Here is a 19,757-nt window from a genome sequence, read left to right on the forward strand (position 1 = left end):
TCATGATAGATGTGATGTTTATGAGCCTTGTTATATGTGCACACACAGCAGTGTGAGGCGCAGCGGTGTGCTCAGAATAATGAAGAAAAATACAGGCCCATCATAAAATTAGTCATGTTGTATATGGCTTTTTTACATTATGTATGCACACAAAATAATCTTTGGATTTTCATGACTGGGAGTTTAGTGTTATCCATCAGGGCTCTTCACAATTTATAGGACCTGATCTGGAAATTCTCTATGATGTGGCTGTAAAAAGATGAGCAGGGCAGCAGAAAACTGTATGTCATATAACTATAATTTAGCTTTGGACATGTCTCACTTGATGTCGGCGCCCAGTTGTGAAGGGTGGAAAAGGTTGTATAATAATATTCATCTGACAGTAGAATATTTCAACTTACACACAATATTAACCCCATTCACCTAAAAGACTTCTAAAAACAAGTTATTTTATACCTACAATGTTTAGAATACTGCAATATTCTAACGTGATGCCTGGACCCTTGTGGCACCTGCAACCACTTAAATGGCAGCTCTAATATTAGTTTTTTTTCTCATAAATCAATAGCTTTTGGAAGGTAAAACAAATTTGCCTATTATCTTAATTACCTTTTTCTTTGCTATCCTCCTCAGTGCAGCCTAAACCTGCTGAAGCTGTGTCCTAATATGGCTGGTTATCCCTAAGAGTATGTATACAGGACTGTTTCAACAAGGGAAGGGGCTGCTGCGCCCTACCCACTCAGGATGGGAAGAGGGGGAGGTCATGTGATTGTGACCTATGTGTAGCTTGCAGGAAAGCCTTATGGGTGCTTCTTTGTGGACACAGAAGTCTCCTGCACAGAATAGTGAGGAACAAGATCTTCCCAGTTCAATATCAGACCCTCCATCCCAATTTGTGAATCTGTTGAACTTTCACCATCTCTCTCTGCACCTTTCCAGCCCCTCCTTGACCAGGACTGCATCTGCTCTTATACAGATTCAGAGCCCTAAAGGACATGGCAGAATAGTTGTGGGTACAGTGACTGACTCACTTTTGACTGCTTTTTGCTGCCTAAGGCTGTTTTTTTCATTTCCCTCATGGCAGATGCAGCCTTGCTTGATCCACCTTCCTCTGGTCATTATGTAGATCTTGTATGATGAAATATGCAGTATAAAATGGATTTCATGGGAACTGTGGGCATCCTAAATGTGACTCAACTTCAGGTCAGATATAGGAAGAGGCTAGACACTGCCCCCTGAGGGGGAATTTTGATATGTAGCGTGAGAACAGAAAATGCTGTAACGCTGGACAGAAAAGGATGAGCAACACAATATGGGAACCTTTCAGTTTGTTTTTCAAGATGGAATAACATATGACAATTTGGTAAATTAGTATGAATTATGCTTAAATCCCTTCGTATGGACCCTGTGAATTAGCTCTTGTACAGAGCATAAAACATTTTAATTTAAAGATTGTGGGAAGAATGACCCAATCACTGAAATATGTTTTTTCTCTAACCCACTCATATTTAATGGTGTCTGCCATTTACACTGTACTGTCTCCCTTCGTACTATAAAAATAATTGTATAATTCTATACTACAGGCGGTCCCCTACTTATGAACAACCGACATATAGACGACCCCTAGTTACAAACAGACCTCTGGATGTTGATAATTTACTGTTCTTGTAAATTGTACAATGATCAGCTGTAGGAGTTATAAAACGTGTCTGAAATAAGTTTTATTGTTAATTCTGGTTCTTATGACAACCCAACATATTTAAAAACAAATGTCACAGAGACCAGAAAAAATTATGGCTGGGGTTACAATTAAAAAACATACAGTTCCGACTTACATACAAATTCAACTTAAGAACAAACCTATGGAACCTATCTTGTACGTAACCTGGGGACTGCCTGTATATAATTATTGCATAATGATTATTATATTATCTAAATTTATATATTTATTATAATAAATCTATATTCTCACAGATTACAAATATTGAGTTTCTGTTGTTTAAATGGACCACACCGTCCTGTCTGGGGGCTTTTCTAGATCAGAGTCACGACTAGGAGAGGCAGGGCCCCACAGCAGACTTCTGTACGGAATCTACAAACTAATAAATAGAATTGGTCATCTATAATTGTAAAAATGGAACTTAGAATCATCCATGCAATCTCAAGTGGACCTGTTTCAATCTTGTTAGCCCTCATTTGTGTAACTCATGGAAATCTTGACCCACCAGGTCACTAAGAGCTTCATCATTTACATCTAATATTCTAGGTCTGTGGGAAAAGTATTTTAGATTCAGATTTATGCCTGAAAATTAACTAAGGGTAATTGAAAAAAAACAACATCCAGACACAAGAAAATTTTTACCATATTTTATTGAATTTCATTTATATTAAATTAAAAATATATTTCTGACAGATTCAGTTAACAAAAATGCAGAACAGGTTTCAAATTGTTCAGCCGGGATGGTAATGGTGGCATGACAATAAAACAAAATGATGCTGGACTACTGTCCGGAGAAAGACGATAGCCTAATGTATGAGAACAGGGCAATGTACGGATGCATCGTATTCGGATACCCAATATGTTCACAGCATCTCTGCTCTTTCACAGATGGGGAAGAGTCTGTTTGAAGTTACAGGGTCACAGGCCGCTCTACTACAGTTTAGACATTATGATATTTAATAGCTGCAGTTCATCCAGGAATTGTATCCCATGATTCTACACAAATCCATGACCTAATGTCTTCACCTAAACTGCTTCTTATTTAATTTTTTGTCTGCAAATCACCTTTAACATTGCACTTGAGGCAATCACAAGGCCAATCTGTTACCCCCCCCCCATTGGGAACAGCCATTTTGTAAAAAGTGAGACTTTGTAAATGATAGGAGTCTAAAAGCAACGTACAGATGTACATTCATTTAACCCTTTAGGACTGTGCATATGGTTTTGTGCATTGTAATAACTCTTCAGTCCTGTCTCAAACCACAGATGAAATATAAATTTATCCAAGTGTCATTCTTTACACACTCTGGTACTTACATTATTTTAGCCAGCTTTTGTACATCTATAGTAAAAGGGGAATAGTGAAGGAGTTTGTCACATTTTAAAATTCAGCTTTTTGCATAAAATAAACAGGTTATTATAAGGTTGGTATATTAAAGGGGTTGGCTTCTTATACCTAACTTTAATAGAGGAAGTATATGACCCTAATAGGGTCACCCATATTATGCTTACTCTGTTAAAGTGTGGCATTCACCAGTAGGAACTGAAGGTCAAATGACCCCCTTAAAGCAGGACTTGGGGCATTCCAGTGACATTCCAATACCAGTCGGCTTTTACCCACTGATACGTGAATGGTTATGATTGAGGGGCCTGCAGACAGTACTGACTGCATGGCCATCTCCATCCTCTGAAAATCGTCTGTACATGGGACATCACAGAAGGCTTGATGCCAGGGGTGGAACTATAGCGGTAGTAGCTGCTGTGGGGCCCACAGTGTAACAGGGCCCCAGTATCTGGGGTATTGGGTGTGTATATGCTGTGTGTATGTGGTATGTATATACTCTATGTGTATGGATATGCTATATGTGTGTGTATGCTGCATGGGTGTATATGGTACTGTATGTATATATGGTGTGTGTATACTTTATGCATATAAATATGTGTATATATGAGTGCATGACTGTGCGTGATTGTAGCTCACATATGTGAGTAAACAAATATGTAGACTTTTTTTTTAAGGCGGAAGGGGGGCTCTATTCAGGAGTCTACTATGGGGGTCTACCTCTCCTAGTTACGCCCCTGCCTGATGCCCTGGGTCACATGACTGAAGGCTCCAAACCACAAATGCCAAACCTTAACAGTTATTAAGTATAATATCAGTATCCCTATTATGGTCTTATACTTACCCTGTTATAATTTGGTATAAGTGACCAACCCCTTAAGTAAGAGGCAGATTATTTTATGGACTGACCATTTACTATAGAGATAGTGACAATGCTGTTACCATTCCACCTATGAAAGGGCATTCTCAGCACTGATCGGATAAGATCTGATTGTGAAGAAATATGCCCCAAACTGGTAACGACCAGTTGTTAATTTATTTGTAGAATATAATAATTCTTGGAGGAGCAGAAGTGGAATGACTAAACATAGAGATTTTTGGGGAATACAGTTATTTCGGAGAGATAACAAGTCTTCTTTATACGACAAAATGGCTTTCCACTTTTAATTTATAAATGTTTCCTAATGAAAATTTTACATCTTAATGAATATTTTAAGAACATTGACATTCTTTAAATATTTAGCTTTGTTTGGACAGCAACTTTCCAGTGGTCCTGTAACTTGAAACAGAACTTCTGGGACTAAGTCAATTACTTAAAAATATACAACCTTTACACCTTGTGCTACAGTATATCACTCCAACAATGCATTGCTCCGATACAATCGTATCATAAATACGTAAGTGGACCTTTAAAAAACATTAAAATCATCAATAATGTAGCCCATTTTATTTCATCTTCTCGTCTGGCAGTTTGTGCTTGTACCACTGTGTTTCTCCCTCCATCATATCCTGCACACAGATACGGCAGAGATTATCACCTGACAGGTAACACTCTGGAATCATTTATACCATTTAAGATGACCCAATACATAGAACCTGACTCAGAACTTTATACAAATCTCATTTTCTCTTTGCACCACCCTTGGAGATGTTAAAGGGAAAATATAGTCAAAATCATCATCTGATATGTTAAAAGACCACAATGGAATCTATTGGTCTACCACTGATTCCCAGCATGTAAAAGCTTTAAGGAACCACATATTGTACCCCCTGCTGTATGAGATATATAGAAAAGTGACAAACCATTAATATAAGCAATAGGCTATGACATCAGTGGACGTGTGCTTAGAGTTATGTGTCAGAGGATCATTTTGACTTTATTTTCCATTAAAACGAATTTATTTTAAGTTAAATTACTTACATAGATAAGAAGAATAGATTTTCCAACAATAAAAAGAATTCTACAAATGTGATGTTAGCTAAATAATTTTTTTTCTTTTTATTTAGGAATAAAGTAAGAGCAATGCACTGTGGAGTAAATAGGTAAAGGAGCACTAAGGTTAAAGAGCTGAAGCAGAAATCCCCATGTAATGGTTCTTCTTGATTTAACTGGTTTTAGGGTGTTCTAATAAGACGGAGCACCCACCACTGCCAATGAGAATTATATTGTCTATAGGACTGGGGCTACACAATTTTGGCTACCGCTTTGTGACCGTGGATTGCCATGTTGACCATGTTTACATTTTTTTACTCCCTCTTTCACTTCATCACTTTGAGTATAGCAGGGTGATACTACGATCTTTGGCCACGTTGAATGCTGTTGCAACCCAAATTGCTGTGTAGCTCCAGCCTTCATTATTGGCAGGTATAGGACTATGTGATCATGAGATCTGCAGGATGCCTTTATATTGGTGGATTGTGTATATTAATTCCCAAGGACCCCCATCACATGTAAAATAAAAAGTAGATAATCAGAGTGCGGTACTTATGGCCGCCTTAAACTGCACTCATACAATACATTAGCAATGGATCAAAATCACAACGAGTACAACATTAATCAAAACTCCCTCACATAAAACTACAACATAAAGAATAAAAATTGAAGAAATAATACTATATTAAAAAGTTAAACAAAACCTTCATGGCTCTTCATCTGTCAAGAGGATGCTCAAAGTAAATGCATTGGCCCTTGACAGGAAAGAGGCTTACGTGCGGGGGCAGGGAACAGTCCTTCATTGTATAATACACAAACCAAAGGGGATTTCTGAGAAAAAGAACAGCAGGGCTCACGCATGTGAAGAATAATCAAAGCAAGTGCAGGAATTAAGCAAGCCACGGCAACAGAATCACAAGTAATGTCAAATGATACAGGGTATGAGCAAAAAAATAAAATAAAAAATAAGAATAAAAATGACTATACAGGATTTGTAACCACCAGCTGTACATACATATATACAGATCAACTCAAAAGAGAGCAGCTAGGTTCCATAGGAAGATGTCTGGTGAATGGAGAAAGTGCCCACCCTTATGTACAAAGTCAACTGGCTGTATCTCTGACAAGCTAGAAAAATACTATTCACATTTTCTTAGTAACGTAATATTTTTTTTGTCTTTTTTAAATAGTTTAAGGCAGCTGAATATGAAAGCAGAAGATACTTTGTATTCAAAGAGGAGACCAATACTAGTTCAAATGAGGACGGTGATTTTACAAAGGGATGTATTGCTCCAATATTGCAACTACACACAAATGCGGTTCTAACAAGGGGCCCTAAGTACTCAATGTTTCCAGCATCTTGCCCCTGTAGGTAACAACAATAGATTTATGTTTTGTTTTACAAACAAACATGGAAACCCCCATATAGATGTCTCCTCCTTTTATCTTTACTCTTGGATATATATGTCCAACAATGAGTGTTGTGAGATGACTACCATTGAAATAGAAAACATGATCTTGGAAAACTTGTCAGTAGTTGTTTCCGGTTGTAAAGTGATCAATGTGACTAAGCATGTATAGAATTTGCATCATGAGATGTTGGGGAAAGATAAAGATTGGCACGTCTGTGCAACGGGAGGATGCCCATGAAGGTGGGAGGCACCACCACCTACTTTTTCTTCAATCCTTATTCCTTTGTCCCCTTTAGTAACTTGAGCTCAAAAATATAGTCTGCCCAGTACTGCAGATCCTTACTCAGTATATTTTAATGCTGCAGTATATAATTCCTTAAAGGGGTTGGCAAATTTTCAATACATTTCTTCTATAAGATTTGTCTCTGCCTATATATGTACCTGTGTACTTGCCTCCTTTAAAAGTTGAAGCATTTCCCTGTTCTCACCATGCTTCCCTCTGCATACATACACAGCTGCTGTGACGTCACCCTTTCTACTCACAGTCCGTCCACATTGGCAGAGAGAGGGAGAGGATAGCAGGATGAGCCATACTGTGCTGCAGCAGCTCCACCTATTCTGTGAGATCAGCGATGTAAAGAAAATTGCGTAGAAGGTCGGCAAAAGTAAGTAGCAGGACTGCTTAATCACTTGATGAACATTCAGGGATTTTCTACAAGGCAGATGGACAACTTATCTAAAGGAGTGATCAACCCTTTAATACTCCAGTGAACTTTTAAGATGTAAGTATGAGTGCCAAGCCTACTGTAGTATTTTAAGTCAATTACAGGCTGCAGCTAGATGTACCTCACTTGTGTAGGAAATCTGAAATGAATGGATCAAATACATTTTATTATTTATTGTTTTTAGAGGCACAAAAGGAACACTGAAAAACAGATATTGTAATAAGGGACAGTCACTACACTCAGCCAACAATTAACCTTACAGATAGCTGTCAGATACTTTCAGACAAGAGTCCAGGCATAGGAAGGTTAAAGCATATATTGCCTTAAGTAAATGGTAATACCCATATAACTGAGATATTAAAATGATAAATCTTATTAAAGATTGGTTAGAGAAAATAAAACTTGCAAGTACGGACATGATTCTGATATTGAATTGTTAGGAAATTGGAACAAGGGAAAATATAAAACAATGAAGCGTTTAAATTAAGATGATTAAAACCCAAAATCTCATTATGCGCCTCTTAAAACAGCAATCAAATGGAGAAGCGATGTGTCGGATGTTATGTATTAATTCCTTACAGAAGGAAGAGTTCTGGCAATTTTGTGTACAACAGCTTCTCCTCTGCAATATATTGGCGTTAATGTTAAATCTGTGTATAATCCATTACTTTCTCAGGACACAGCCGTATGTATCAGTACTTCATTTATTGACTAAAGGAATGGATATGATAATTAATCAGACCTTGGAGAAATGTATAAAGAAACATTGCTCCTCGTACCGCAAGTTCACTGGAATATCCATCAGTGTTTCCTAGTATAAGTTCAGCAGAGACCTAGAAGTTGTTTGTATATTTTCCTATGTGATTGGTAAATACCGAATGTCATATAACAATACAGGATATTGTAACAAGAAAGGAACATGCAACCACAGGACTTCATAATGGATGTAAGTGTCCCCAAATTAGAAAGGTCTTACGACATATGGGTGCTACCATTATAATGCTTAAAGGGAACCTATCGCCAGGGATCTTATTTTCACTAAAGACAGGTTGCAGAAGCCCATTACAGATGCACTGAGAAAGATGTCTTTCTGACTTTCTGTGTATTTGCAGTACAATATAATTGTGTGTTTTAACTTACCTTACACCCTGACAGAATCCTGTTCTGAGTCCCAGGTTTGTTTTGGTATGGATGCAATTAAAAAAAAACATGTAACTTGTCTGTGCTGTCATTCTTCATCGCTTAACCTCCACCTTTGTGCTCCTAGAGCACCCACTCCTCCCTCCAGCTCCTTCACTCACACAAGGACTGAGCTCACCTTGTGGTGACCTAACAACATTCGGGGAGGGAGGAGTTTTACAGGAGCCCAAAGGTGGTGGCTGAGATCAGAGGAGTGAGCAGCACAGACAAGTCACATGTCTTTTTTTAAATGCATCAAAACCAAAGCCCAACCCCTGGGACTACACAGAGGATTTGGATGGGTGCAAGTTCAGTTAACTACACAATCATATTGTAATACAAATGCAAAGAAAAGGCAGAAAGACATCTTCCTGTTTTTTTAGTGAAAATGAGGTCCCTGGTGACAGGTTCCCTTTAAGACATACTGTATCACATGCTTTCTTATCCAGCTGCCATTACATTAAAGTTCCTCTATTAAAATCCCACAGAAAAGATTTAGCAACAGTGTAGCACTGCAGAATCTTCTCTTATTTGTGGAATAAAGTAATCGACCCAATGGAACAGAGAACTACTTAATGCTACATAAATCATGACACCAGCAGTGCAGAGGAAACCCGCACTACAATAGAATCTTCTGTGGTTCAACGTATGTTCACTAGGTGGACTTCACTGCCCATCATTTCTGCTGGATACAGTGCACCTACTTCTTATACTCCATTCACATGTTAGGGGGGTTACTTGATGGCCATGATAAACTCCGAGATTCAGTCCAACCTATTTGAAATACCCCAAGTAATTTCTAGCCGTGATACAGACCTTCATCAGCAATAATAGTACACAGTTGGCAGTGTTTATGATGAATATTTCATGCCCCAAAGGTGGATATTATGGTTTGGCACTAGATCATCTTGTATCTTGTCATCAAACTGAGAGAGTCCAGATTCTCAAACAACATGCTCCGTTTGGTTTAACCATGGGATGTACAATTCCATCATAAACACACAAGTCCACATAGCGACCATTCTGTAGAGGGAGATGTCTTATCTAGCTTAGGAGCTAAATATCGAGTCCATTTACAGTTTCATTCAGTTGTACTTCTGTCATCGTAAATGTATTTATATCCAGTTTTTGGGTAACAAAGTGTCCACAATGCCGGTAATCCATCCTCCTCTGTAATACCCACCATTGGGATGCAATATGGGGCAATCAGACACTACATGGAAGTGTTGAAGACCCCTCAAATTTGATATTCACATTGATCAGCTTATATATTTGTCATTTCATTGCTTCATCTATAATACTGCGGTGCTTTGAACTATTCCAAGGATTTGTGCTGGCTTTTACGGAACGACTACCTAGATCTTATACGCAGCAAACAAAAGGTAGCAAAAAAAAAGTTAGAAATATACATAAAAACAATAATATATATCTTATTCTAATAAAATTCCCTTCGTAATTTAAAGACAACATACAATAAACTATACAAAATAAATCATAAGAATCCTTCATGGTAGCTTTGTTCATGTTTTCAGAGTATCCATAGAATCTGTAAGGGATGAGATCAACCTGGAAGCAGCACAACACCCAAGATCAGTCTACCAAACACCACAGATCTCTATATCCCACATATTAGTTATTAGACAAGAAAACATGGTGTTGAAATAAGATTTGAAGACAAGCACTGACATGTAACATATACTGGAGATGTTCATCTCTCAAATATGAAAACCCAAGCTACAGGAAGACCTTAAAGTGCTTTTATGTCGAATATCTTCCATCCATAAACAGGAAAGAATATGATATGATATAGTCACACCCTAACCCCCCCAAAAAAATGATCAATAAAATGAATTGAACTTCTGAGATATACTAATTGGGTGATGAATCTATTGAATTCCTGAACCCAAAACTTGACCCTGACCCCCTTAATCACTTTCACTAGTATTCTGTCTAACCCGTTACATTATATATAATTCTATAGCTTATGATCATAAGAATGTCTAGTTACTTTCCTCGATACAATAATAATATGAATCTGTTTCGTCAGAGTTATTTGTGAACATCTTTTGTTTCTGCTGGTTGCCTTCATATTGCTTCATTCGAAATCCAAAAGGAAAAAGTAAAAACAAAAAATACAACAATCTATAAAGGACAAAGAGAACATTGTAAGTGCAAAACTGACTTTCTAGACTAAAGTCTGCGATTCCCTGCGGCATTAAATTTCCTTACAGTCCAGGCTTGTTATGTCGTTGACCAGTCTACTGTACCTCAGTTGCTTCAAGTCCTGAAATAAAATATATGGCTCCAAACACTGGTAACATCGCCTTTAAGCAAGTCACCACATGGAAAGGTGAGGAATTTACTCCCATGTTCTTCTCAATAATCGATGAAATGTTTTTGTTGAAGCAGATTTTTGAGATGAATTGCATTGTAGTGTCGATTTGGACAAAGTGACAATTATGAAACTTCTTAGTTCCAAGGCCATGATTTAAAGGGACTGATAAATATGTTTTAAAATCCACTGGTTTTACTCCTCTTCAACCAAATGCAGCATGTTCTATAGGTCTGTCATAGGTTGGACTTTTTGACTCTTTGCCCATCCAAAAAATGTTATTTTGCCATGTACAGACTCATGTTAGAGGACTTATTCTGATGCCAGTGATAATATCTTGGTTGGAAAATGTTGTGAAATTGATCATCAAACCAGGCCAGATTTTATCCATTTCGTTGGACCAGTCGAAGATGTCACCTTGTAACAGATGGTACAATCACCATATACATGTTGACTTAAATACTCTGCACTAATATATTTTAGCATACCTTAACAAGTCAATCATTCTCACATTTTAACAAAAATACAAACTCTGTCGTATGAAAATCTAACTTTAAAAACAAAACCAAAATTTATTTAGACGTAGGCTAGCAAAGTGAATCATGTCTCCTCGGCTCAAAAAAATTCTATTCTGGTTTCTAGACAGTCAATCAAGCCTTCTGCAGAGGAGGACATGTTCAAACTGCTTAGTTTTCCTTGTAATGCAAATGTTTATCATGTGGATTACCATAAAAATAATTAATTGGTTTTCATTTGGTTCTTCTTGAAATACTGTATTGTGTTGATATGAATACTGCAATGTCTGCAACATGGAAACATAAAAGATACGTTGATCAATTGCTACAGCTTCATTGGTTGTCCAGTGGTGTTTTACCAGTGCCTGGTCATCAGATGACAATTTGTCAGTAATGAATGAGCTGCCGATCTGAACGAACATCATCAAGTGCTCTCTTTAATAAATTATAATAAAATAACCTAGCACATTCTTTTACCTTCTGATGGGAGAGATCTGGCATTGAGAGGAAGCACACCTGAGGAAATAAGGTGGCTATTAGAGTAGAAGGGCTCAAGGACTCTATGGGATTTCATGGGTTTCTCCCAATATCAATAATACTGAAAGTTCTACACAACAGTGTTCCGGTGCCTGTAGGGTGGAGGGGGAAGGACAGTGCCTGGCTTCAGAGTGAACTCGGTCAGGTACTCAGGATTTTCTGCAACTACGGGCCTGATCCGTCCATTTTGCTTATAAAAGTATTTTGTGCTGTACTCATGCAGATAATCTGGGTGCTGAATGGTGCTCCTTGGAGGCAAGCTATGATTCCAGTACTCTGGGTTGTCAAATGCCTTCTTGGCTTTTTCTGGCACAGTAAGTCCATTGTTTTTCATGAATTCAGCATTTTCCTTGGGCTTGGCATAAGAGTTAAAGTAAAGGTGCTCATTGACATATTCATCCTCTGATTTTGGTTGCCCATTGGGTCCATTGTGGTATTCAGGGTTATCCAGAGCTTGGAGATCGCCATTTTTTCTTCTTGAGACAAAAGGATTCTCTTCCACGGGGCTTAAGTAGTCTAGGACAAAACATAGAGTTATTGCTAATTCTGATATTACCTAAACATCGATTGATGTAAAAGATTTTAATTTTAGTAAAGGTTAGTATAGTTCAGGGTACAGGGATTATGTTATAAAGTAGCAGGGAAATAGCATATGAGGGGAAAATTATCTAAATTTCCGCCCATTTGGTTTAAGGGTCCCATATGAAGCTCTACTCCTTCTGCTTGGCTCCAAAGTCTAGAATAATAAAAAGTTTAGATCAGGGAAATGAATTCACATGTCAGTTATTTCATCATTTTTTTTATTTACATCAGGTTATTGTTAGCCATAACCTTATAATTCCTTATTTCTTTGTAGTCTTAACACCTGATCTTGACTTTTAATAACTAATGCAAGAATCTGATGAAATCACTGAGATTTGAACAAGCCCTTAGACTGAAACATTTCTGATATTTTTTTTCAGCACTCACCACATTGATCGCCTGCCATTGGTCAAGAAATGCCCACTGACTGACACTCAACAGTAAGTATGAATTCACATCAGGTTTTTTGGACATGTTCAGCATGTACATCAGGAATGCTCCCAGCATATGTGCTAACCATTTCCATAGATTTATGCATGCAAAAGCATCCTTCATGCCTTGTTTGCCCAATATATGTTGCATCCCGCAGGAAACACTGAATGAAAAAGCACAGCAGTCTGGGTATGCATGGTGTCTATCCCCGGCCTATGTTGACCATACCCTGCGGGTGTTTCCCCAGTGATGCAATTGTCAACATATGGACAGTAACATAACTCGGGAGACACTCAGAACATAGTCAGTAGCAATTCAAAGCCTGGTGTCAATGTTCTCTCCTCCTCGCACCTACAGGAGGATACACTGCTGCCCACCATTGTAGTGATACGTCAGGGATTCTCCTGACATATCTTTGAAATGTAGGAAATGCAAGAGATGAATGTAGTCTAGGAATGGTTTAACATATTCAGGCATTTACAGAGGTGGATACAAAGAGGTGTAAGCAGAGCACATTAATTGAATAATGCTAATACTCTCAACTAACCTGTCTTAGGCTTTTCCTTCATGGGTGTCATGTAACCATCTTCCCCTACGATTCCTCGTGATGTACGCTCCCTTACAAATGCAGTGGGGTCAGCACTGTATCTTTGAAGACTACTGTCTTCTGGAGCTCGCTCTGTATTCTGCTTGCGGAGAGTTCCATTGCAGCACGTTTCTTCAAAGACCTCAGAAGTTGCACCTTGGACTGCAGGAACTTCTGGTATGGGACAAGCAGGTGGTCTGTATGGCAGAGTTACTGAATCTTGTGTGGTGTATCCTCCATCTCGATACACAAACTGATTCTGTAAATATAAAAAAAAAGATAGTGAAACCTTTTTTCCTTTAACTTTCCAGGCAACATTCTCAAACTGAGGTTAATTGTTATGTAAAGAAAATGGAAGTACTCTGTGTCAGATTGGGGCTCCTTGGACCAATCTATGAAAATTATACTGGGTCTTCTCCCATATGAACAGGGTATATGCACAAATTATTTTATTTCTTGTTATTGCTGTGCTAAAATAAATGGTTTGTGTAAATTACCATATATACTCGAGTATAAGCTGACCCAAGTATAAGCCGAGGCCCCTAATTTTACCACAAAAACCTGGTAAAACCTATATTTTATTTACTCGAGTATAAGCCGAGTTTGGGTTTTCAGCACTTTTTTTTGTACTGAAAAACTAGGCTTATACTCAAGTTATCTATAAGAAATTGAGCCACACAATAATCGCTTGGTTGCAAAATAGGCTCTTGCTGGAGTTGTCTTCTGTTGGAATTTTGAGATCAACAGTTATGAAACTAGGCCTCAAGATCATATGGTGGATGAGTTTGACCCTGGTGGGGTAAACATATTGAGGTCAGCAGGAACACATGTCATCCACTGTACATATGACTCCATTAAGGCAAAAGGAAGCCATTTACACAAAAGATAAACTATTTATTACATATCCACAGTTACTGTATGTGGCTTTTCCATTGCCAAAAATATTGGTTTCTGAGGTCACTGTAGTTAGAATTGGTCGTAAAAGCAAACAAAGTTGTGCTGTCATAACAGGAACACTTCCGAAAGCTACGTCCTCTAAAAATTTCACTTCTTTGGAACATGATTTTCTAAAATACCCCTGGGACACAGATATGGTTCTCATACCTGAAAGCAAAGGGATGTTCTGCAACTTTACATTTTTTTTTAGCTAGGAACATTAGTAAAACTAATGGTAAAATGTACAATATTGCTGGAGAATCTCAATGATAATAACTTTATAACACAGCAGCAGCATGGATGTATGAGGAATTGGTCCTGAAAAGATTATTATCATTAGCTTCTACAAAGAGGTAAGTAGTATACTTTATACAGCATTTGATACCGTACTCATGTATATGTAATCATGAAATGAAATGCTAGGTATAGCAAAAATTATGTACAATTGTATAATTTATGTATAATAATATGTCAAATACTATTGTACATAACAGACCATATTATTACATAGCATTAGAGATGAGCGAACACTAAAATGCTCGGGTACTCGTTATTCGAGACGAACTTTTCCCGATGCTCGAGTGCTCGTCTCGAATAACGAACCCCATTGAAGTCAATGGGAGACTCGAGCATTTTTCAAGGGGACCAAGGCTCTGCACAGGGAAGCTTGGCCAAACACCTGGGAACCTCAGAAAAGGATGGAAACACCACGGAAATGGACAGGAAACAGCAGGGGCAGCATGCATGGATGCCTCTGAGGCTGCTTAAACGCACCATTATGCCAAAATTATGGGCAACAGCATGGCCATGACAGAGTGACAGAATGAAGCTAGATAGCATCTAAAACATGCAATAATTGACCCTGACACTATAGGGGACGGCATGCAGAGGCAGCGGCAGCAGGCTAGAGAGTGTCATGGCGACATACCCTAAATGGACTCAGGCTTCAAACCAATGGGTGGCAGAGAGGAACCAAAGGAGGTGAGCAAGAAGTGCTCAAATAATATCGGTACATGATAAAAGTTTGCCAGTATATTTTGTGGATTACACAGCAGGGTGGCGACAAAGTTAACATGGAAGCCATGAAAACAACCCAAAATTCTGCCTGACACAGCTCGTTTGATAAGGGGACCATGTATGGAGGCAGTGAACTAGTAGTAGATTAAAGGTGCTGCAGTTAAAACTATGTTAGTTGGATCTTGGCATGGAGCTGGCGCTCCGCTGCCAGGCGAGCTTTCGCCAATCCAAGCCCCTGTCTCTAGGCTACTCCCCAAACAGCACTTCTAAGAACCTTTTGTATAAGATCAAGTGTAGTAGCGTTCTTATAAGTTTAGGATATGGCGGGTGAGGGGAATGTAAACAGATGCGCAAGAAGCGCTGAAATAATATCCCTAAATGGTAAAAGTTTGCAAGTATATTTTGTGGATTACACAGCAGGGTGGCGACAAAGTTAACAACTTTGATGTGGAATCCATGAAAACAACCCAAATTTCTGCCTGACACACCTCGTTTGATAAAGGGACGATGTATGGAGGCAGCTATATGGACGACTTTTGGAGGTAGGAATGGAGACAACGTGTGGAGGCTGCTATGGAGACAATTTAATTTGGATAGTGCCTGTATGTGGCAGTCCCAAACATTTTTCAAACCAGAGGAGCAGGTAGGTGGCCCTCCAGTAAAATGGGATAGATTGAGTGCCTGTATGTGGCAGTCCCAAAAATTGTTCAAACCAGAGGAGCAGGTAGGTGGCCCTCCAGTAAAATGGAATAGATTGAGTGCCTGTATGTGGCAGTCCCAAAAATTGTTCAAACCAGAGGAGCAGGTAGGTGGCCCTGCAGTAAAATGGAATAGATTGAGTGCCTGTATGTGGCAGTCCCAAAAATGTTTCAAACCAGAGGAGCAGGTAGGTGGCCCTCCAGTAAAATGGGATAGATTGAGTGCCTGTATGTGGCAGTCCCAAAAATGTTTCAAACCAGAGGAGCAGGTAGGTGGCCCTCCAGTAAAATGGGATAGATTGAGTGCCTGTATGTGGCAGTCCCAAAAATGTTTCAAACCAGAGGAGCAGGTAGGTGGCCCTCCAGTAAAATGGAATAGATTGAGTGCCTGTATGTGGCAGTCCCAAAAATTGTTCAAACCAGAGGAGCAGGTAGGTGGCCCTCCAGTAAAATGGGATAGATTGAGTGCCTGTATGTGGCAGTCCCAAAAATGTTTCAAACCAGAGGAGCAGGTAGGTGGCCCTCCAGTAAAATGGGATAGATTGAGTGCCTGTATGTGGCAGTCCCAAAAATGTTTCAAACCAGAGGAGCAGGTAGGTGGCCCTCCAGTAAAATGGAATAGATTGAGTGCCTGTATGTGGCAGTCCCAAAAATTGTTCAAACCAGAGGAGCAGGTAGGTGGCCCTCCAGTAAAATGGGATAGATTGAGTGCCTGTATGTGGCAGTCCCAAAAATGTTTCAAACCAGAGGAGCAGGTAGGTGGCCCTCCAGTAAAATGGAATAGATTGAGTGCCTGTATGTGGCAGTCCCAAAAATTGTTCAAACCAGAGGAGCAGGTAGGTGGCCCTCCAGTAAAATGGAATAGATTGAGTGCCTGTATGTGGCAGTCCCAAAAATTCTTCAAACCAGAGGAGCAGGTAGGTGGCCCTCCAGTAAAATGGAATAGATTGAGTGCCTGTATGTGGCAGTCCCAAAAATTGTTCAAACCAGAGGACCGGGTAGGTGGCCCTCCAGAAAAATGGAATAGATTGAGTGCCTGTATGTGGCACTCACAAAAATTGTTTCAAACAGAGGACCGGGTAGGTGGCCCTCCAGAAAAATTAAATGCATGAAGTATAGCAAGAGCCAGTGGGCCCTGTCAAAAAATAGCCATTTTCCTCTGCTTTACTGTACAAAGAGGAGGAGAAGGAGGAAAATGAGGAGGAGGAGGAGGAGTGGATCAATTATTCAGGTTGAGCTTCCTTCACCTGGTGGAGATTGGAAATTCTGAGAAATCCAGCCTTTATTCATTTTAATAAGCGTCAGCCTGTCAGCGCTGTCAGTCGACAGGCGTGTACGCTTATCGGTGATGATGCCACCAGCTGCACTGAAAACCCGCTCGGACAAGACGCTAGCGGCAGGGCAGGCAAGAACCTCCAAGGCGTACAGCGCCAGTTCGTGCCACATGTCCAGCTTTGAAACCCAGTAGTTGTAGGGAGCTGTGTGATCATTTAGGACGATGGTATGGTCAGCTACGTACTCCCTCACCATCTTTCTGTAAAGATCAGCCCTACTCTGCCGAGACTGGGGACAGGTGACAGTGTCTTGCTGGGGTGACATAAAGCTGGCAAAAGCCTTGTAAAGCGTACCCTTGCCAGTGCTGGACAAGCTGCCTGCTCGCCTACTCTCCCTCGCTACTTGTCCCGCAGAACTACGCACTCTGCCGCTAGCGCTGTCAGAAGGGAAATACTGTTTCAGCTTGTGCACCAGGGCCTGCTGGTATTCATGCATTCTCACACTCCTTTCCTCTGCAGGGATGAGAGTGGCAAGATTTTGCTTGTACCGTGGGTCCAGGAGAGTGAACACCCAGTAATCGGTGCTGGAATAAATTCTTTGAACGCGAGGGTCACGGGATAGGCAGCCTAGCATGAAATCTGCCATATGCGCCAGAGTACCAACGCGTAAGAATTCACTCCCCTCACTGGCCTGACTGTCCATTTCCTCCTCCTCCAACTCCTCCAACTCCTCTTCTTCTGCCCATACACGCTGAACAGTGAAGGACTCAACAATGGTCCCCTCTTGTGTCTCGCCAACATTCTCCTCCTCTTCCTCCTCATCCTCCTCCACCTCCACCTCCTCCGATATGCGCTGAGAAACAGACCTCAGGGTGCTTTGGCTATCAACAAGGGAATATTCTTCCCCCGTCTCTTGTGACGAGCGCAAAGCTTCCGACTTCATGCTGACCAGAGAGTTTTTCAACAGGCCAAGCAGCGGGATGGTGAGGCTGATGATGGCGGCATCGCCACTGACCATCTGTGTTGACTCCTCAAAGTTACTCAGCACCTGACAGATATCAGACATCCACGTCCACTCCTCATTGTAGACTTGAGGAAGCTGACTGACCTGACTACCAGTTCTGGTGGAAGTTGACATCTGGCAGTCTACAATCGCTCTGCGCTGCTGGTAAACTCTGGATAACATGGTCAGTGTTGAATTCCACCTCGTGGGCACGTCGCACAACAGTCGGTGAGCGGGCAGTTGGAGGCGGCGCTGCGCTGCCCTGAGAGTGGCAGCATCTGGGCTGGACTTCCTGAAATGCGCACAGATGCGGCGCACCTTCGTGAGCAAATCAGACAGATTGGGGTATGTCTTGAGGAAACGCTGCACTATCAGATTTAACACATGGGCCAGGCATGGCACATGTGTCAGTCTGCCGAGTTGCAGAGCCGCCACCAGGTTACGGCCGTTGTCACACACAACCATTCCCGGCTTGAGGTTCAGCGGTGCCAGCCACAGATCAGTCTGCGCCGTGATGCCCTGTAATAGCTCTTGGGCGGTGTGCCTTTTGTCGCCTAGGCTCAGCAGTTTGAGCACCGCCTGCTGTCGCTTAGCGACGGCACTGCTGCTGTGCCTAGAGCTACCGACTGATGGCGCCGTGCCCACGGATGGTAGTTCGGAGGAGGAGGTGGAGGAGGGGTGGGAGGAGGAGGAGGCATAGTAGGCCTGAAACACCTGGACCGAGGTAGGCCCCGCAATCCTCGGCGTCGGCAGTATATGAGCAGCCCCAGGGTCAGTCTCGGTCCCAGCCTCCACCAAGTTAACCCAATGTGCCGTCAGCGATATATAGTGGCCCTGCCCGGCAGCACTCGTCCACGTGTCCGTGGTCAGGTGGACCTTGTCAGAAACGGCGTTGGTCAGGGCACGGATGATGTTGTCTGACACGTGCTGGTGCAGGGCTGGGACGGCACATCGGGAAAAGTAGTGGCGGCTGGGGACCGAATACCGAGGGGCGGCCGCCGCCATGAGGTTGCGAAAGGCCTCGGTCTCTACTAGCCTATAGGGCAGCATCTCCAGGCTAAGCAATCTGGAGATGTGCACATTAAGGGCTTGGGCGTGCGGGTGGGTTGCACTATATTTGCGTTTCCGCTCCAGCGTCTGGGGTATGGAGAGCTGAACGCTGGTGGATGCTGTGGAGGATCGTGGAGGCGACGATGGGGTTTTTGGGCCAGGGTCCTGGGCAGGGGGCTGACTAGCAGCTGACACAGGGGAAGGAGCAGTGGTGTGCACGGCCGGAGGTGAACGGGCTTGTTGCCACTGAGTGGGGTGCTTAGCATTCATATGCCTGCGCATACTGGTGGTAGTTAAGCTAGTAGTGGTGGAACCCCTGCTGAGCCTGGTTTGGCAAATGTTGCACACCACAGTCCGTCGGTCATCCGGTGTTTCCTTAAAGAACCTCCACACTTCTGAAGATCTAGCCCTCGCCGCAAGAGCCCTCACCACGGGAGCTTCACTAGTTGACAGTGGCGCTGATGCACCAGCTCTGGCCCTGCCT

The 19,757-nt window shown here is 41.3% G+C and overlaps 1 protein-coding gene across 3 annotated transcripts in view; it reads right to left on the reverse strand.

Moving 5' to 3' along the window:
* Positions 1-2,761: 2,761 nt before the first annotated feature.
* Positions 2,762-19,757, reverse strand: part of ERBB4 (erb-b2 receptor tyrosine kinase 4) — a 642,433-nt gene continuing 625,437 nt past the window's right edge. For all 3 annotated transcript variants that reach the window (XM_072121352.1, XM_072121351.1, XM_072121353.1), the window contains 2 exons: positions 13,257-13,554; positions 2,762-12,211 (listed from right to left, as the gene is read on the reverse strand). In XM_072121352.1, coding sequence (XP_071977453.1) covers positions 11,766-12,211; positions 13,257-13,554 — 744 coding nt within the window. In that variant the 3' untranslated portion in view covers positions 2,762-11,765. The remainder of the gene's footprint in view (positions 12,212-13,256; positions 13,555-19,757) is intronic.

Source organism: Engystomops pustulosus, chromosome 8, assembly GCF_040894005.1.
Source record: "Engystomops pustulosus chromosome 8, aEngPut4.maternal, whole genome shotgun sequence".
Taxonomy (NCBI): Eukaryota; Metazoa; Chordata; class Amphibia; order Anura; family Leptodactylidae; genus Engystomops; species Engystomops pustulosus.